The sequence below is a fragment of the Indicator indicator genome, chromosome 1 (assembly GCF_027791375.1).
Source record: "Indicator indicator isolate 239-I01 chromosome 1, UM_Iind_1.1, whole genome shotgun sequence".
Classification (NCBI taxonomy): domain Eukaryota; kingdom Metazoa; phylum Chordata; class Aves; order Piciformes; family Indicatoridae; genus Indicator; species Indicator indicator.
The window spans coordinates 14801065-14814670 of NC_072010.1; the positions used below are offsets into that span (position 1 = coordinate 14801065).

Sequence of the window (13606 nt, forward strand, 5' to 3'; positions counted from 1 at the left end):
CATTGAAAAAGAAAAATGACAAATAGATGAGTCACTGCTATAGTTGAAAATCAATTACTGATATATGTTGAATCTCAAGGTGTGTTTTAAGACAAAAGTATTCATAAAATCCTAGTCACTAAACAGAAAAGTGATATAACTGATTTTTATTGCCTACACAGAAAGAAATGAAAAATATGGCAAAACAAAAAAGGCCCACCTTTCTCCTACCAGAGAACGATAATAAAAACCCACAAACATCTCAGTCCACTCTTCCCCTGGAATCATTGTATGTGTATGGGATAAAATCTACCAAAATAATGGTTCTTATACTGTAACCTGTTGAAAAATCCTTTTAAGATCACAGGATCACAGGGTGTTAGGGGCTGGATGAGACCCCTGAAGATCATCAAGTCCAACCCCCCTGACAGAGCAGGACCATAGAATCTAGCACAGGTCACACAGGAATGCAGCACAGGTCACACAGGAATGCATCCATATGGGTCTTGATGTGGAGAAGGAGACTCCACAACCTCTCTGGGGAGCCCATTCCAGTGCTCTGTGATCCTTACAGTGAAAAAGTTCCTCCTCATGTTGAGGTGGAACCTCCTGTGCTGTAGTTTATATCCATTGTCCCTTGTCCTATCACAGGGAGCAACAGAGAAGAGTCTGTACCCTCCATCTTGACACCCAGCCCTCAGATATAATAATAAACATTTATTAAATCCCCTCTCAGTCTTCTCTTCTCCAGACTAAAAATCCCCAGGTCTCTCAGCCTCTCCTCATAGGGCATATGTTCCAATCCCTTAATTATCCTCGCAGCCCTCTGTTGGACTATCTCAAGTATATCCCTGTCCCTCTTGAACTGGGGAGCCCCAACCTGGATGCAATATTCCAGGTGAGGGCTCACTAGGGCAGAGTAGAGGGGGAGGAGAACCTCCCTTGATCAGCTGGACACGCTCCTCTTAATGCACCCCAGCATACCATTGGCCCTCATGGCCACAAGGGCACATTGCTGACCCATGAATAACTTGTTATCCACCAGGACTCCCACGTCCTTCTCCAGAGGGCTGCTCTCTAGCATACGCTCAAGGGAAATTTTCTGTCGATGCCCATTTAAGGTGGATAATGACCAACTAAAACAGAGATTCAGCACAAAGTTCAGAAAGGTCAGTCTGCTGTGACTGCCTTTAAAATCCTCATGAAATATCACGAGTGTGAGCACTCTCTTGATAAGCAAACACAGTTGACTCTGACTTCTAGAAAACTGCTGATGATTGTTTTAATCTGGCATTGAGGTTTCAGCAACTTTTATTTATTAGAGTTTAGTCATCAAGAATAAAATTGCCTTTGGGGTAACTGGAATTGACCCACAGCTTAAACTCAGTCTGTCTCTAAATCCATGGGAAATAAGGATACTCTACAGCTGTCTATTAAAATAACAAGTAAACTAAGAATAGTTTGACTGATTATTGCTAAAGTATAATTTCTACAGGGCAACTCTTGTTCAACCATTGTAATTTAATATACATTGCATTTAACACAATACATTTACCTGTCAATTACAATTGTCAGAACATGTAATCTTGCAGCCATTCAATTCTACATCATCTTTAAAACACTTCTGAAGTAATTTTTTTATCACAGTATATCAGGAGTTGGAAGGGACCTCAAGAGATCATCAGGTCCAACCCCCCCTGCCAGAGCAGGATCACTTAGGGTAGTCTGCACAGGAACACATTCAGATGGGTTTTGAAAGTCTCCAGAGAAGGAGACTCCATAACCCCCCTGGGCAGCCTGTTCCAGTGCTCTGTCACCCTCACTGTAAAGAAGTTTCTCCTCAAGTTGAGGTGAAATCTTCTATGTTCTAGTTTGAACCCATTGTTCCTTGTCTTAGCACTGTGAACCACTGAAAAGAGCCTGGCCCCCTCCTCCTGACACCCACCCCTCAGATATTTATAGACATTGATCATATCCCCTCTCAGTCTTCTCTTCTTCAGACTAAACAGCCCCAGGGCTCTCAGTCTCTCTTCACAGGGGAGATGCTCAAGTCCCCTAATCATCTCGTGGCTCTTTTACGCATGTCAGTAATTTACAGTCATGCTTCATCTTTGCCAGAAAGATAACAAAGAAGTTAAGAAGTCAAGATTTCACAGACTGACCTTACTGCAAGGAGCAATCCAGTAAGCCATTGAAAGGAAAGGCAGTCCCACAGCAACAGCAAGGACAACCAGAAACTTCACAGCCATAGTCTGCTGCCGTAAACCTGACAAGTTCTCATACCAGATAGAGAGAAGTTGTTGCTGGCAGTTTGGATGTGCTACAAACTGCAACAAAGAAAAGGAACATAAAAATTGCATTGCAATCAGAGTATCTTTTATTAAAATAAGAGCTGTATGAAGCACATAACTCTATGAAGCACATTAACACTGGTGGAATAGCAACAACTCATGTTCAAAGGAGCATAAAGAGGGGTATAAGAAAAAGATTTTTGATGAGCATAATCTCTCAGCACGCAGGCATATTGATATGAGCAACAATAAATCTTGGAACTTAAAAATATTGACACAATAATAGTACCATCAGAAATTATTACTTTCCATCTAAGGGTAATTAAACATAAACTTTATCTTGGCCAATTCTACTTGTTTCTGACATTTATAATTTTCACCTTACTACTTCAGAATTTCCAAAACTTACTCTTATGCAGAGGATGTTATATAGTCTTTAGCTAAGAAAGAAATAATATGTTTATATTTTCACATGTTAACATGAAAATGCATTTTTTTTCCAACTGGAACAAAAAAACAGTCATCAGTTTTGGAGGAAATAACTTGTTCTGGAATCTTTTTGACAAACTGCAAAACCTCTAAGTTTGGCCTACAACCTTCTTTTTGGTCAAAACCTCTGGAGAGTACAAGGAACATCTTTCAGAGGCAGATAATAATAAAGAGTGGATTCCTGTGCACCATAATTTTTAAAGTCTAGATCTGGAAATACAATTAAAAATTCAGCTGAATATTTTTTTTCTAGAACACTCCTCCATGTTTAAGGGATGACTGGCGGAAGGTGTAAGGAATGTCTTTAGTCAGGCAAGAGAAAGCATGAAAAGAGAGTTCACATGAAAGGAAGGATCAAGACTTAAATAAGACTTAAATGCTATGAAGGACAAGGCCTTCAAAAGTTATTTCAGCTCTTTGGTGACCTTGGCTTGCTTCATTTGTTTTAAAAGTTTGTATTCATGTGTTAATACGTGCTCTTCAGTCAAAATGGTTTTCTTCTTCTCTTTCCTTCATGAACACATAAATACTCCTCCAATGTAAATGTTTTAGGTGCCCCCCAGAGATGTGAACTCAATTTTTGTAAAAAATCTGCAACTCTTTCCTAATAAATTAGATATGTATATTTAGTCCATATTAGTTTTAAGAGTCCTGATTCTCTATTTTGTTGTTGATGCTAAAATAAGGTATTGTTTATATCCATGGTGTTGATGTGGTCCATTTCATTTATGTATGCAGTTTTATCAAAGGCCTTCTAAGCTAGGTCAGGAGAAAGCTCTACTCTAGGGCAACTTGCTTTTGAAGTATATTCCTGCTCTATGTCTTATTGATCTTTGGTTGTACAAATTTTCATCATATCAATCATTTCTCCCTGGTTCACACAAGTCATCTAGAACTTTCCAAACCTGTATTATTCAAGAGAAGTTTTTCAGGTGGTAGAGCTACTAACTACTGAAAAGTGCTTTCACTGAGCACTTTTCGGGTGCAGACCAGAGCACTAAACTAACAGTAGAAATGAAAGTGAAAGAAGGGACGATAATTCCTGCATTTGAGACTGCCTGGAGCCTGCTGTTCTTCAGAAGTGAGAATGACTACTATTACTCCTAGGTTGTGGCTCTGACCCTCTTCAGGAACAAATACACATTCTCTGAGAGACAAAATTTCACTAACTTTTCTCAACTTTCTGACTAAGACACAGTATTTTGACCAAAACGTGCATCAATATTTGCTTCCATGCAGTGCACAGGACTGCTGTGTTATCCTCTGGTTTTTATGTAATCTTGTCTTTTTCCAGGCTGCGGAAGTAATACAAATTTCTTCCATACATTTTTCTTTTCAAATAGATTTAAACTAAAACCAAGCAAATACCTGCATTTTGAATATAGCTAAACATTTTTAAGAGCCATTTGCTCTCATACTCAGCGCAGCTAGTATCCACCCTGGATATGTGACCAGTATCCACCCTGGATATCTGCTTCTTGTTTACACTGCAAGCTATCTGGGGCAATGTTTCTTTTGTTTATAAAGCACACTGTGCAGAAAGGTCCAAATGTTCATTGAAGTGTCACAGGGTATCAAAATACAAATATTTAATGATAGCACAGTTTAATACCACTATCATGAGATGTCTGTTTGATCAATGTAATTGCTTACTTTTTTAACTTCGTACTTAATAGCGAGTTTTAAGCGGCTAAGGCTGGGGCGACCATGTTCTCCATTATTATGGTTCATTTCTACATCACCATTCAAAATAGCTTCCACTTCTTCTGTATTTCTGCACAAATCAAGGAGTCCAACTACAAAATCCTTGCATTGCATAGACAATTTCTTATAATCATTCTAAAAGAGAAAAGAAGAAAGAACATAACTTGCTGTTTAGACCTAATACATGATAAATAGTTCTACATCCCAGCTACATGTGTGAGCACCAATGGTTTGTATCTCCTTATGTTTTTTGTTTCATTTTTTTTTCTGATAAATTAACAGCACTTTGTTCTCATGAATGTTCAAACATTAGGATTCATCTCACCTTGATTACCTGGGAGATCTCTATCATCAGTTTTTACACCAGCATTACTTCTCCAGAGGTGCTTTAGAACCAATGGAAAGTAAAAAAAAAACCAAACCAAACCAAACCAACCAACCAAACAAAAAAAACCCCACCACCCCACCCACCCAAACACTTCTGGAAATGTTGTATGACACATTTTAATGACTATCTCAAGTTGAGTTGAAAAGCACAGGGGACAGTTTTCTATTCACTGACTGTCACAAAAGTCTAAATAACCAGTTCAGATGTAGAAAGTTACAGTGTGGCCATCTCAGTTGGATGAGTATCCTACAGAGAACACATCTAAACAACTTCCCAACCTTCTCAAGAATTACATAAATATACTGAATTATTTTAGGCCTTGACTTATTCTTGTAAATCTTATCTTTCTCATTTCCAAAAATCTCTTTGAGGTTGCAAACACCAGTGCTGCAGAGAGCAAGGTGATACCACATCTCCAACACAATAGTCTGTAGCTCATGACAGACTTTGCTGTGTAAGCCAAAACTTTGCTTATCAACTGCATGTTCAGTTGCTTATTGCTTTAACTGCCAAATACTCTTCTCAGTCACTATTTTCAAAAATGCCTAAGTCAAACCAGAAAAAGATATTTTTATCACTGCATTCCACACTTTGTTAACAACTGTTTACTTGAAGCTGTTTGTGTCATTAAAGATGGATATAGCTAGACATGGAGCTACACAGATATACAAATGAATATTTAATGTTCTAAAATGAGTACAGATATATTAACCCTGACCTAGACTTTATAAGAGATTTACTGGTACATGTGTCAACAAATTCTTCTAATTTTCATGTCTTACAAAGATGAAATTGCTGTAGAATTTTTCCCAAATAAAAGAGTGAAAAGAACTTCAATCACAGCTTGCCATACTGCTCATGTACTCTCTGTTTCATGTTCATAGTATCTTGCTATGAATGCTATGGTCCTCTGGTTTGCTCCTCACAGCTTCCCCTTCTGGTCTGCTCCTCACAGCTTCCCCCCCTTCTCCTACTCTTTGTTTATTTAATTACCTCCTTCATAAAACTGTAATCTAAAGCACACCCTGGAAGAGAAACCATTATTTTGAGCATACAGAATACCCTAATTTATTTGCCAAGGGTGTACTTGGTGCATGTTTGTGCTTTATTACCCACAACACCACAATACCAGTTTATTACTTGGATATATTAAAGGATTGCATCCAAGTTTTACATTTCACTTTACTTAGAGGGATGCAAACAAAGACAAATAGTTACAGACACTATCACATGTCTGTGCAAAACTGCCTGTGATTTATTTTTTTAATTAATGTAAGCAAGATATCTCAGATCTGTCATAAACCAGAAAAAAATTTCAATTTCTCTACAAAGACAACAGAAGCTAAACACTAAAACTAACCATTTCATGACATGCTGTATATTTTATTATTGTAGTTTTTATTTTCCCTCTGTTCAGAAAAATAAGAGAGATTAAGCAAAATCTTGATGTACTTGGCACTACAGAAAGAAATTTTTAGGGTAATATATTACCTTCTGTTTGGCTTTCATTCTTGTAGCAGGAGCTATTGTAAAATTCAGTACTCAATCATTTTAATGTATAAATGTCCTTTTTTAAATGAAAGAAAATTAGCCATCTGAGATTCACGGATAAAGGAAAAACATAGTCAACCTCATTCACCATTCAGCAAGACCTGGACAGACTGGACAGCTGGGCAAAGATGAACCTAATGAAATTCAACAACAGCAAGTGTAGAGTGCTGTACCTGGAGAGGAATAATACCATGCACCAGTACAGGTTAGGGGTTGATCTGCTACAGAGAAGGACCTGGGAGTCCTGGTTCCTAGTAAATTATCCATAGGACAGCAATGTGTCCTGCTGGCCAAGATGGACAACAGTATACTCAGGTGCTTTAAGAAGAGTGTCCCCAGCAGATTGAGCAAGGTTCTCCTCCCCCCTCTAATCTGCTCTAGTTAGACCACATCAGGAATATTGTGTCCAGTTCTGGGCTCCCCAGTTAAAGAGGGACAGAAAACTACTGGAGAGAGTTCAATGGATAGCTAGGAGGATAAGGGACTGGAGCATCTCTCTTATGAGGAAAGACTCAGACATCTGGGGCTGTTTAGACTGGAGAAGAAAAGGCTGAGAGGGGACCTTACCAATGTCTACAAATATCTGAAGGATGGCTGTCAGGAGGATGGAGACAATCTCTTTTCATTGATAACCAGTGACAGGATGAGAGGCAATGGACATAAACTCAGTAACAGGAAATTCCATCTTAACATGAGAAAAAAAAAAAAATATCGTGAGGGTGATGGACCACTGGAACAGGCTGCCCAGAGAGGTTATGGAGTCCCCTTCCCTAGAGATCTTCAAAACCCACCTGGATGCACTCCTATGTGACCTGCCCTAAGCAGTCCTGCTTTGCAGGGGTATTGGACTCAATGATCTCTGGAGGTCCCTTCCAACCCCTAGTGTTCTACGAATCTATGAACCTAAGCACCTTTTTACACTTAGGTACTGCGCTCTCTTTCAAGCTGATCCCTGACCCTTGAACATCAAATGAAAAAGAGGAATATTTTTCAATAGATTTAGGAATGAAATAATTTGGCCTTCATAAATGCCTACTACAAAAACTGTAATATATTTTTTAATGTATTGATATATGCATATTTTTGGTAGGAGATACATATATACATGCACATTCACACTTTTCATCAGTACTTTCCAGTTCTGGTCACTGAGACGTGGCATAGATTTTCAGAACAGTATGTGAGGAGTCAGTAACTCCATGGTGTAGTCCAGTGCCTTTGGGTAGTCTTGAAACAAAAATCATCTATGACAAATTATTTTAATGAAGAATATTATCTTTCTCTGAGTGTAATCCTATTTACCAAAATGAATACTCAATGGGCACTTTAAAAAATAGCTACATTTTCTCATTCACACTTTGCTGAAATAGCCCTTGTAAATTTAGGTTTGTTCAAGGTATCACAGTATAGATTAGCATCCAATAATTTTACCCACAATCTCCATCAGTTTATTTTCTCTTTTGCAAATGCAATAAAATAACTTCCCCTCCTGTGACATACTGCCACAGCTGTGATCAGTTGTGGTAGCTCAGCTGAAATGTCCTCAGTGGACAGTTACAGCAATTAAGCTTTGGGGAACTGGGTGGTACCCAGCATCACCACCTCCATCCCAGGCACAGCACAGGGTGGTTGTAACACAACAGTTAGCTGAAGGCAATGCAAATCCCTGCTCCAGTTCAGTTTGCTGTCTTGAGACATATTCCCTTATGAAAAATAGGGGAAGGTGTTGTGGGTTCAAGGCTGGATGTCTTAACCAGAGAGTACAGTCCTCCAGAAGGACTAAATAGCCCAGGAAGTGGACACTGGAAAGTGTAATCTTTTGTTATTTCATCCCATCATGCCTGCATCTACTCCCCCTTATAAATGGACAGCACAAGCTATTCTTCCTCCTTTTCCCTCTCTCTTGCTCCCAGTGCAGATTGCTCTCTCTTGTTTAGTATTTTGGGGGCATTGAGGCTTTTGTCCTTGAGGGGCCTGGCTAATTTTTACTCTGTCATTCCATTCTTTCCGATCCTGTGTGGAGAGTTTTTCTTTTACTCCTTTGGGGAGGGGTAAAAGAGCTTCTGTCAGCTCTAAAACCACGACAGAAGGTGGAAAGAGATCTTAAAGATCATCTATTTCCAAACCCTGTGCCACAAGCAGGGACGCTTTCCACTAGACCAGGTTGCTCAAAGCCCTATTCAACCTGGCCTTGAACACTTCCAGGGAGGGGACATCCACAACTTCACTGGGCAACCTGTTCCAGTCTCACCATTCTCACAGTAAAGGATTTCTTCCTTATACCTAATCTACCCTCTTTCAGTTTGAAAATGTTACCTATCACTACCCTCCCTGATAAAGTGTCCCTCCCCATCTTCCCTGTAGGCCTGTTTGTTTCTAAGAATTCGTGTGTTAACTTGCAGAGAATACCTAATGAGCCATCTCTTGTCCCTTGTCTCCTTAGTCCAGTTAAATGTGTAGTGACAGCAAAAATTATTCGTACACTCTTCTTGCTGTTTCAGTGTCTCTCCGTTACACATGCACAGAAAGTTCCCATTCCCCCAGAGTCTCACATGTCTCTTGCCATTAACATGAGCAAAGAGAAATTGGTAATTTGTCTCTATTGATTTTGGAAAAGGGCCAAAGGCTCTTTTAACGCAAATTGCAAACTTAATGAATTTAAAAAGTAGTCCTGGGAGACTTAAGAAGGAAGTTAGCAATTAAATTACAGTTGGAAGCTCAACAAAGAATCAGCCCTTAATTCTGCAATAACGTATGTGTGCGCTTTACTTTACACATGTGACAATGTTGGTTCAGGGCTCCTTGGTAGTTTAGGGATAAAAAACAGTTTGCCATGCCAAGGAAGAATGGGAAGCACTGGCTGCTCCCACTCTGCAAATGGATGGTGATGATTTGGGTTGAGCACTGTGGGGAATCAGGAATCACAGAAACAAGATGCTGGTGGCAGAGGAATGACAGGAGTGAGTACGATAGCGGCTGCTGCTGGGAGGGGTCACCTCCTCTTTGTGGTAGGAGCAGCCACAGACTGCCCTGGTGTCCTGGGTAAGAGGACACAGTCATTCTGTAAACCTCATCTGACCATGATTTGCCTTACCTCTGACCATGTAAGCAGGAGATCACAGCCAAGAAAGCATCACCACAGCCACTTCTCTCACAAGAAAGGGACCTTCTTCATGCAGACTCCTGTGACCAGTCACAGGCTCCTGCTCTCCTCCAGACTGAGCCCAGGATGAAAATACTCTCAGGATGTAGGCTGACACTGAACCCCACAGATGAGATGGAGCAGCTCTCCAGACCACATCCTGGCCTATCTTAATGGACCATAGAGGCCAAGACCAGAAACATTGGTACTTCTATATGACATTTTCAGATTTCCAAGTGCCTTGTGAATTAAGTGGGACATAAATGTTGGATTAGGGCATCTTAGTAGGCAGATAAACACATTATCCCCCTGATAAAGGGGGCCCTTACTCCTTCACTGCTTCAGTTCTTCTCCAAAAGGTGATGTTACCTTTTCACTAAGGGTACTGACAACACCCTTAGTGAAGACTGGGATCTGATTTCTGTAATGGGAGTTGTATAAATGAAAAGCAAAGGAAAGCTAGACCTTGAGATGATAAATTGATTTTTTGCTTCTTATTGGAAAAGCAAACTCAGATGACCTTATTAGGGATATTAATTTATCGCAAACAGTAACATATCTATGTTTGATTTAAAAATACACTTTCAACTCCATCCCACTAAACAATAAAACATTCTGTTGCCATTACTGCTGCAGTGGACTTTGTACTAAATGCAAATCTTATCCATTTTGAACAGTACTGGGCCACAGCTGTCCCTCTCAAAACTCCAGGCCACATCTCTGCAGGACAACATTTGTCAGATATCATCTTCATCCTTATGGACATAGCAGAGATATGCTCTGGGGTGGACAAACAATTTAGATGACAGAAAATATGAGCATAATTCCCCAAAATAAAATATTCTATATAATATCAAACAGGGTAAAGCTGCACACTTAGCCACGCCACAAAAAATGTGTTCAGAAAATCCCGATGATCTCAGAATCACTCAGGAATCTGAATTAGCCATTTGCTTGGTACAGCAATTTTCCTATACTGTGACTGACACATCTGTCCAGTTAGTCTTTCTTCAGAAGTCACCTTCTACTTTTTTCTGGGTTTATTCCTAATAAAGAATGATCGTTCAAAACACCTGTGAAAACAATATCAGCAGTAAAATATAACAGGCATGTAATACTACATGACACTGCAGGAGACATTTGAGGCAAATAAGAGTTTATTCCAGAGAATAGTGGATTGTGCTGATTACGGCATTTCCTGTTTTCCACAAGTCACACTTTCATGATCAGTGTTATCTCTAACATTAACTGATGGTGTAAGACAGGAGAGAGAAGTAATTTATAAGTTAGTCGTGAAACTTTGAGCATTACAGTTGAACATTAACCCTTACCATTGCCTCTTGATGAAGATCTGGGAAGTATCTGTGTCACTGGTTGCTGTAGGCACCTACTAAGAAGGTCCCATGCAACAACACCCCACCAGCAATTAAAAAAAAAAAAAATTAAAAACGTGATTTTTAGACCAGTGTATTACCATAAAGTTGAATTTTCATTCAGATAAAGTTTGAATTACTTTAAATGGCTCAGGCAAACCATAGGTTGCGCTAAAGATTTGCCCTGTCCAGCTAATCTATGCACTTACTTAAGATGTAATTTTGTTTTGATTACACTAACACATGACAACAGCATTTTTATGCAGGGTAGGAGACTCTTGAAATAAAGGGTAACTTTTTCACACAAACTGCTGCAAGCAGGAACATGAGCTTGCAGGATCACAAACAAGCCCCGACTCAGTAAAGACAACAGTGTCCATTTCCTGCAACTTGTACACACAACCTTTGTACTGCCTGCACTTAACCTAACTCGGGGATTTCTCAGTCAAGCCCCCAGCCTGCCCAGATATTGTAAATGTTATCACTTACCAATAGTGTAAATGTTAACTCTTGTCAATGTACATACAAACCTACTCCATGGGTTTTAATATTTACCCAGAACCACCACATGTTTTTAGTATCCAACAAATCACTCCCAAAAGACCTTACATCACTAGCCACCTGTTCCTGGTGAAACCTTGAATTCAGGGAGAGTTAAATTTCTCTCTTGCACTGTGGGCCTGCCCCTCATTGTTCCTGTTCTCCTTCACTCTGAACAGTATGTATATCCCCAGCAGAGTTTGGCTGATTAACTTCCTGCAATACAGAGCTGCTCTGGCTCTTGCCTGGCCTCCTGTTGTCCTGCTGAGGGACAGTACCTCAAAACCTCTGTTGCGATCCTTAATACAATACTACACTAAAAGTGAAGCTCTAGTTTTAGAGAAGGCAAATGAGATAAAAGGGGAATTTAACAACCAGAACTCACTTGGGGATAAGCCAGATCACACCAAGGAGGGCCATTTCAAGGTACTGCAGGACAGGATGAAGAAGCTTTCCCTCTGAACTAGCCCATCCTTTCTCAAGTGCAACATTCTCTGTCCTTGTAGCACCAGGGACAAATACTGCAGCATACATTTCAAGGACACTTCTTGCTGACTGTTCCAGATGATGATGTTATTTATCTTTATAATAATCTTAGCCTGTGTCACTCCAACTGTGGTAAAACAGAGGTTTACAGTCCCTACAAATCAGACATCCTATTTATCTCAACATAGCTGTGAACTAAACAGGCTGCACTTATGGTATATGAAAAATGTTTTTCTTTTCTGTTCTAAATTTACCTCCCTTTAAGTTAATCAAGTCCTTTTGTTCACATATTCAGCAGCTGCTAAAGAAGCAGAGTATGTGGTTTAAATATTCTCTGAACTGTACATGAAAGCAGTGGATGAAATCTCTGTACACTGAGGTCCTAAAAATTTCTGCCAGGAACTTCATCCTCTGCATTAATCATAGAATCATAGAATTGTTAGGGTTGGAAGGGACCTCAAGGATCATCTAGTTCCAAGCCTCCTGCCATGGGCAGGGACACCTCACACTAGAACAGGTTGCTCAGAGCCACATCCAGCCTGGCCTAAGAAACCTCCAGGGATGAGGCTTCTACCACCTCCCTGGGCAACCTGTTCCAGTGTCTCACCACCCTCATGGTGAAGAACTTCTTCCTAACATCCAATCTGAATCTACCCACTTCTAGTTTTGCTCCATTCCCCCTACTCCTATCACTACCTGATATCCTAAAAAATCCCTCCTCAGCTTTCTTGTAGGCCCCCTTCAGATACTGGAAGGCCACAATAAGGTCTCCTTGGAGCCTTCTCTTCTCCAGACTGAACAGCCCCAACTCTCTCAATCTGTCTTCATAGCAGAGGTGCTCCAGCCCCCTGATCATCCTGGTGGCCCTTCTCTAGACACGTTCCAGCACCTCCAGATCCTTCTTGTAATAGGGGCTCCAGAATTGGATGCAGTACTCCAGGTGGGGTCTCCCCAGAGCAGAGCAGAGCAGAACAGAGGGAGAGAAACACCTCCCTTAACCTACTGGCTATGCTGAAATGCTCCTCCCAGCACTTCATCTTACTGATATAAAGTAAAAAACTCTCCCCAGCTGGTTAGCTGCTGCTTTTAAGATCCCCTCGCACATTCCTCCTCCTTCTTTCACCTCTCCAAGAAAGATTTCAGGTTCTTACAACAGACTGGTGCCACAAAGATACACCTACAAGTTAGGGGTAATTAACTCTGAATGGCAGCATCTCACCTCAGGTTCACTGAGCAGAGATGTGCTCACAGCCTTGAGAACTGTGGCACTGTTAAGAAGATTAACATTAAATACTGATAACGACAATTTCAGACTCTTCCCACCACAGTGGTGAAGATTATTCTATTACTGCTTTGGTGGGGGTTGGATCTCCTACTAGTGAAGTCTGTGTATCTTGCTCTGTCACAGTAGTATCATAAACTGACATCTGCTTTCAACAGTCCCATTAGGTAAACCCAGTCCTAGGGATTTTAGCTAATCTAAGTCATAACTAACACTGCCAAAGTTTGCACAATGTCTGATTTGTAATTTATTGACAGTAAAAAGTTTACATCCCTGTTACTCTCTTAACATAAATAAACCGATACATATTTTTGTAGGCTGTGCACCATTGTATCTACATAACAAAAATCTCCCAAAGAACACTCATGCTTCAAGGATCTA

The 13606-nt window shown here is 40.2% G+C and overlaps 1 protein-coding gene across 1 annotated transcript in view; it reads right to left on the reverse strand.

Moving 5' to 3' along the window:
• TRPC6 (transient receptor potential cation channel subfamily C member 6) overlaps positions 1 to 13606 on the reverse strand; it is a 97996-nt gene that overhangs the window by 21157 nt on the left and 63233 nt on the right. The window contains exons 3-4 of the mRNA XM_054381205.1: positions 4413 to 4598; positions 2142 to 2306 (exon numbers count right to left, since the gene is read on the reverse strand). Of these exons, the coding sequence (XP_054237180.1) occupies positions 2142 to 2306; positions 4413 to 4598 (351 nt within the window). The remainder of the gene's footprint in view (positions 1 to 2141; positions 2307 to 4412; positions 4599 to 13606) is intronic.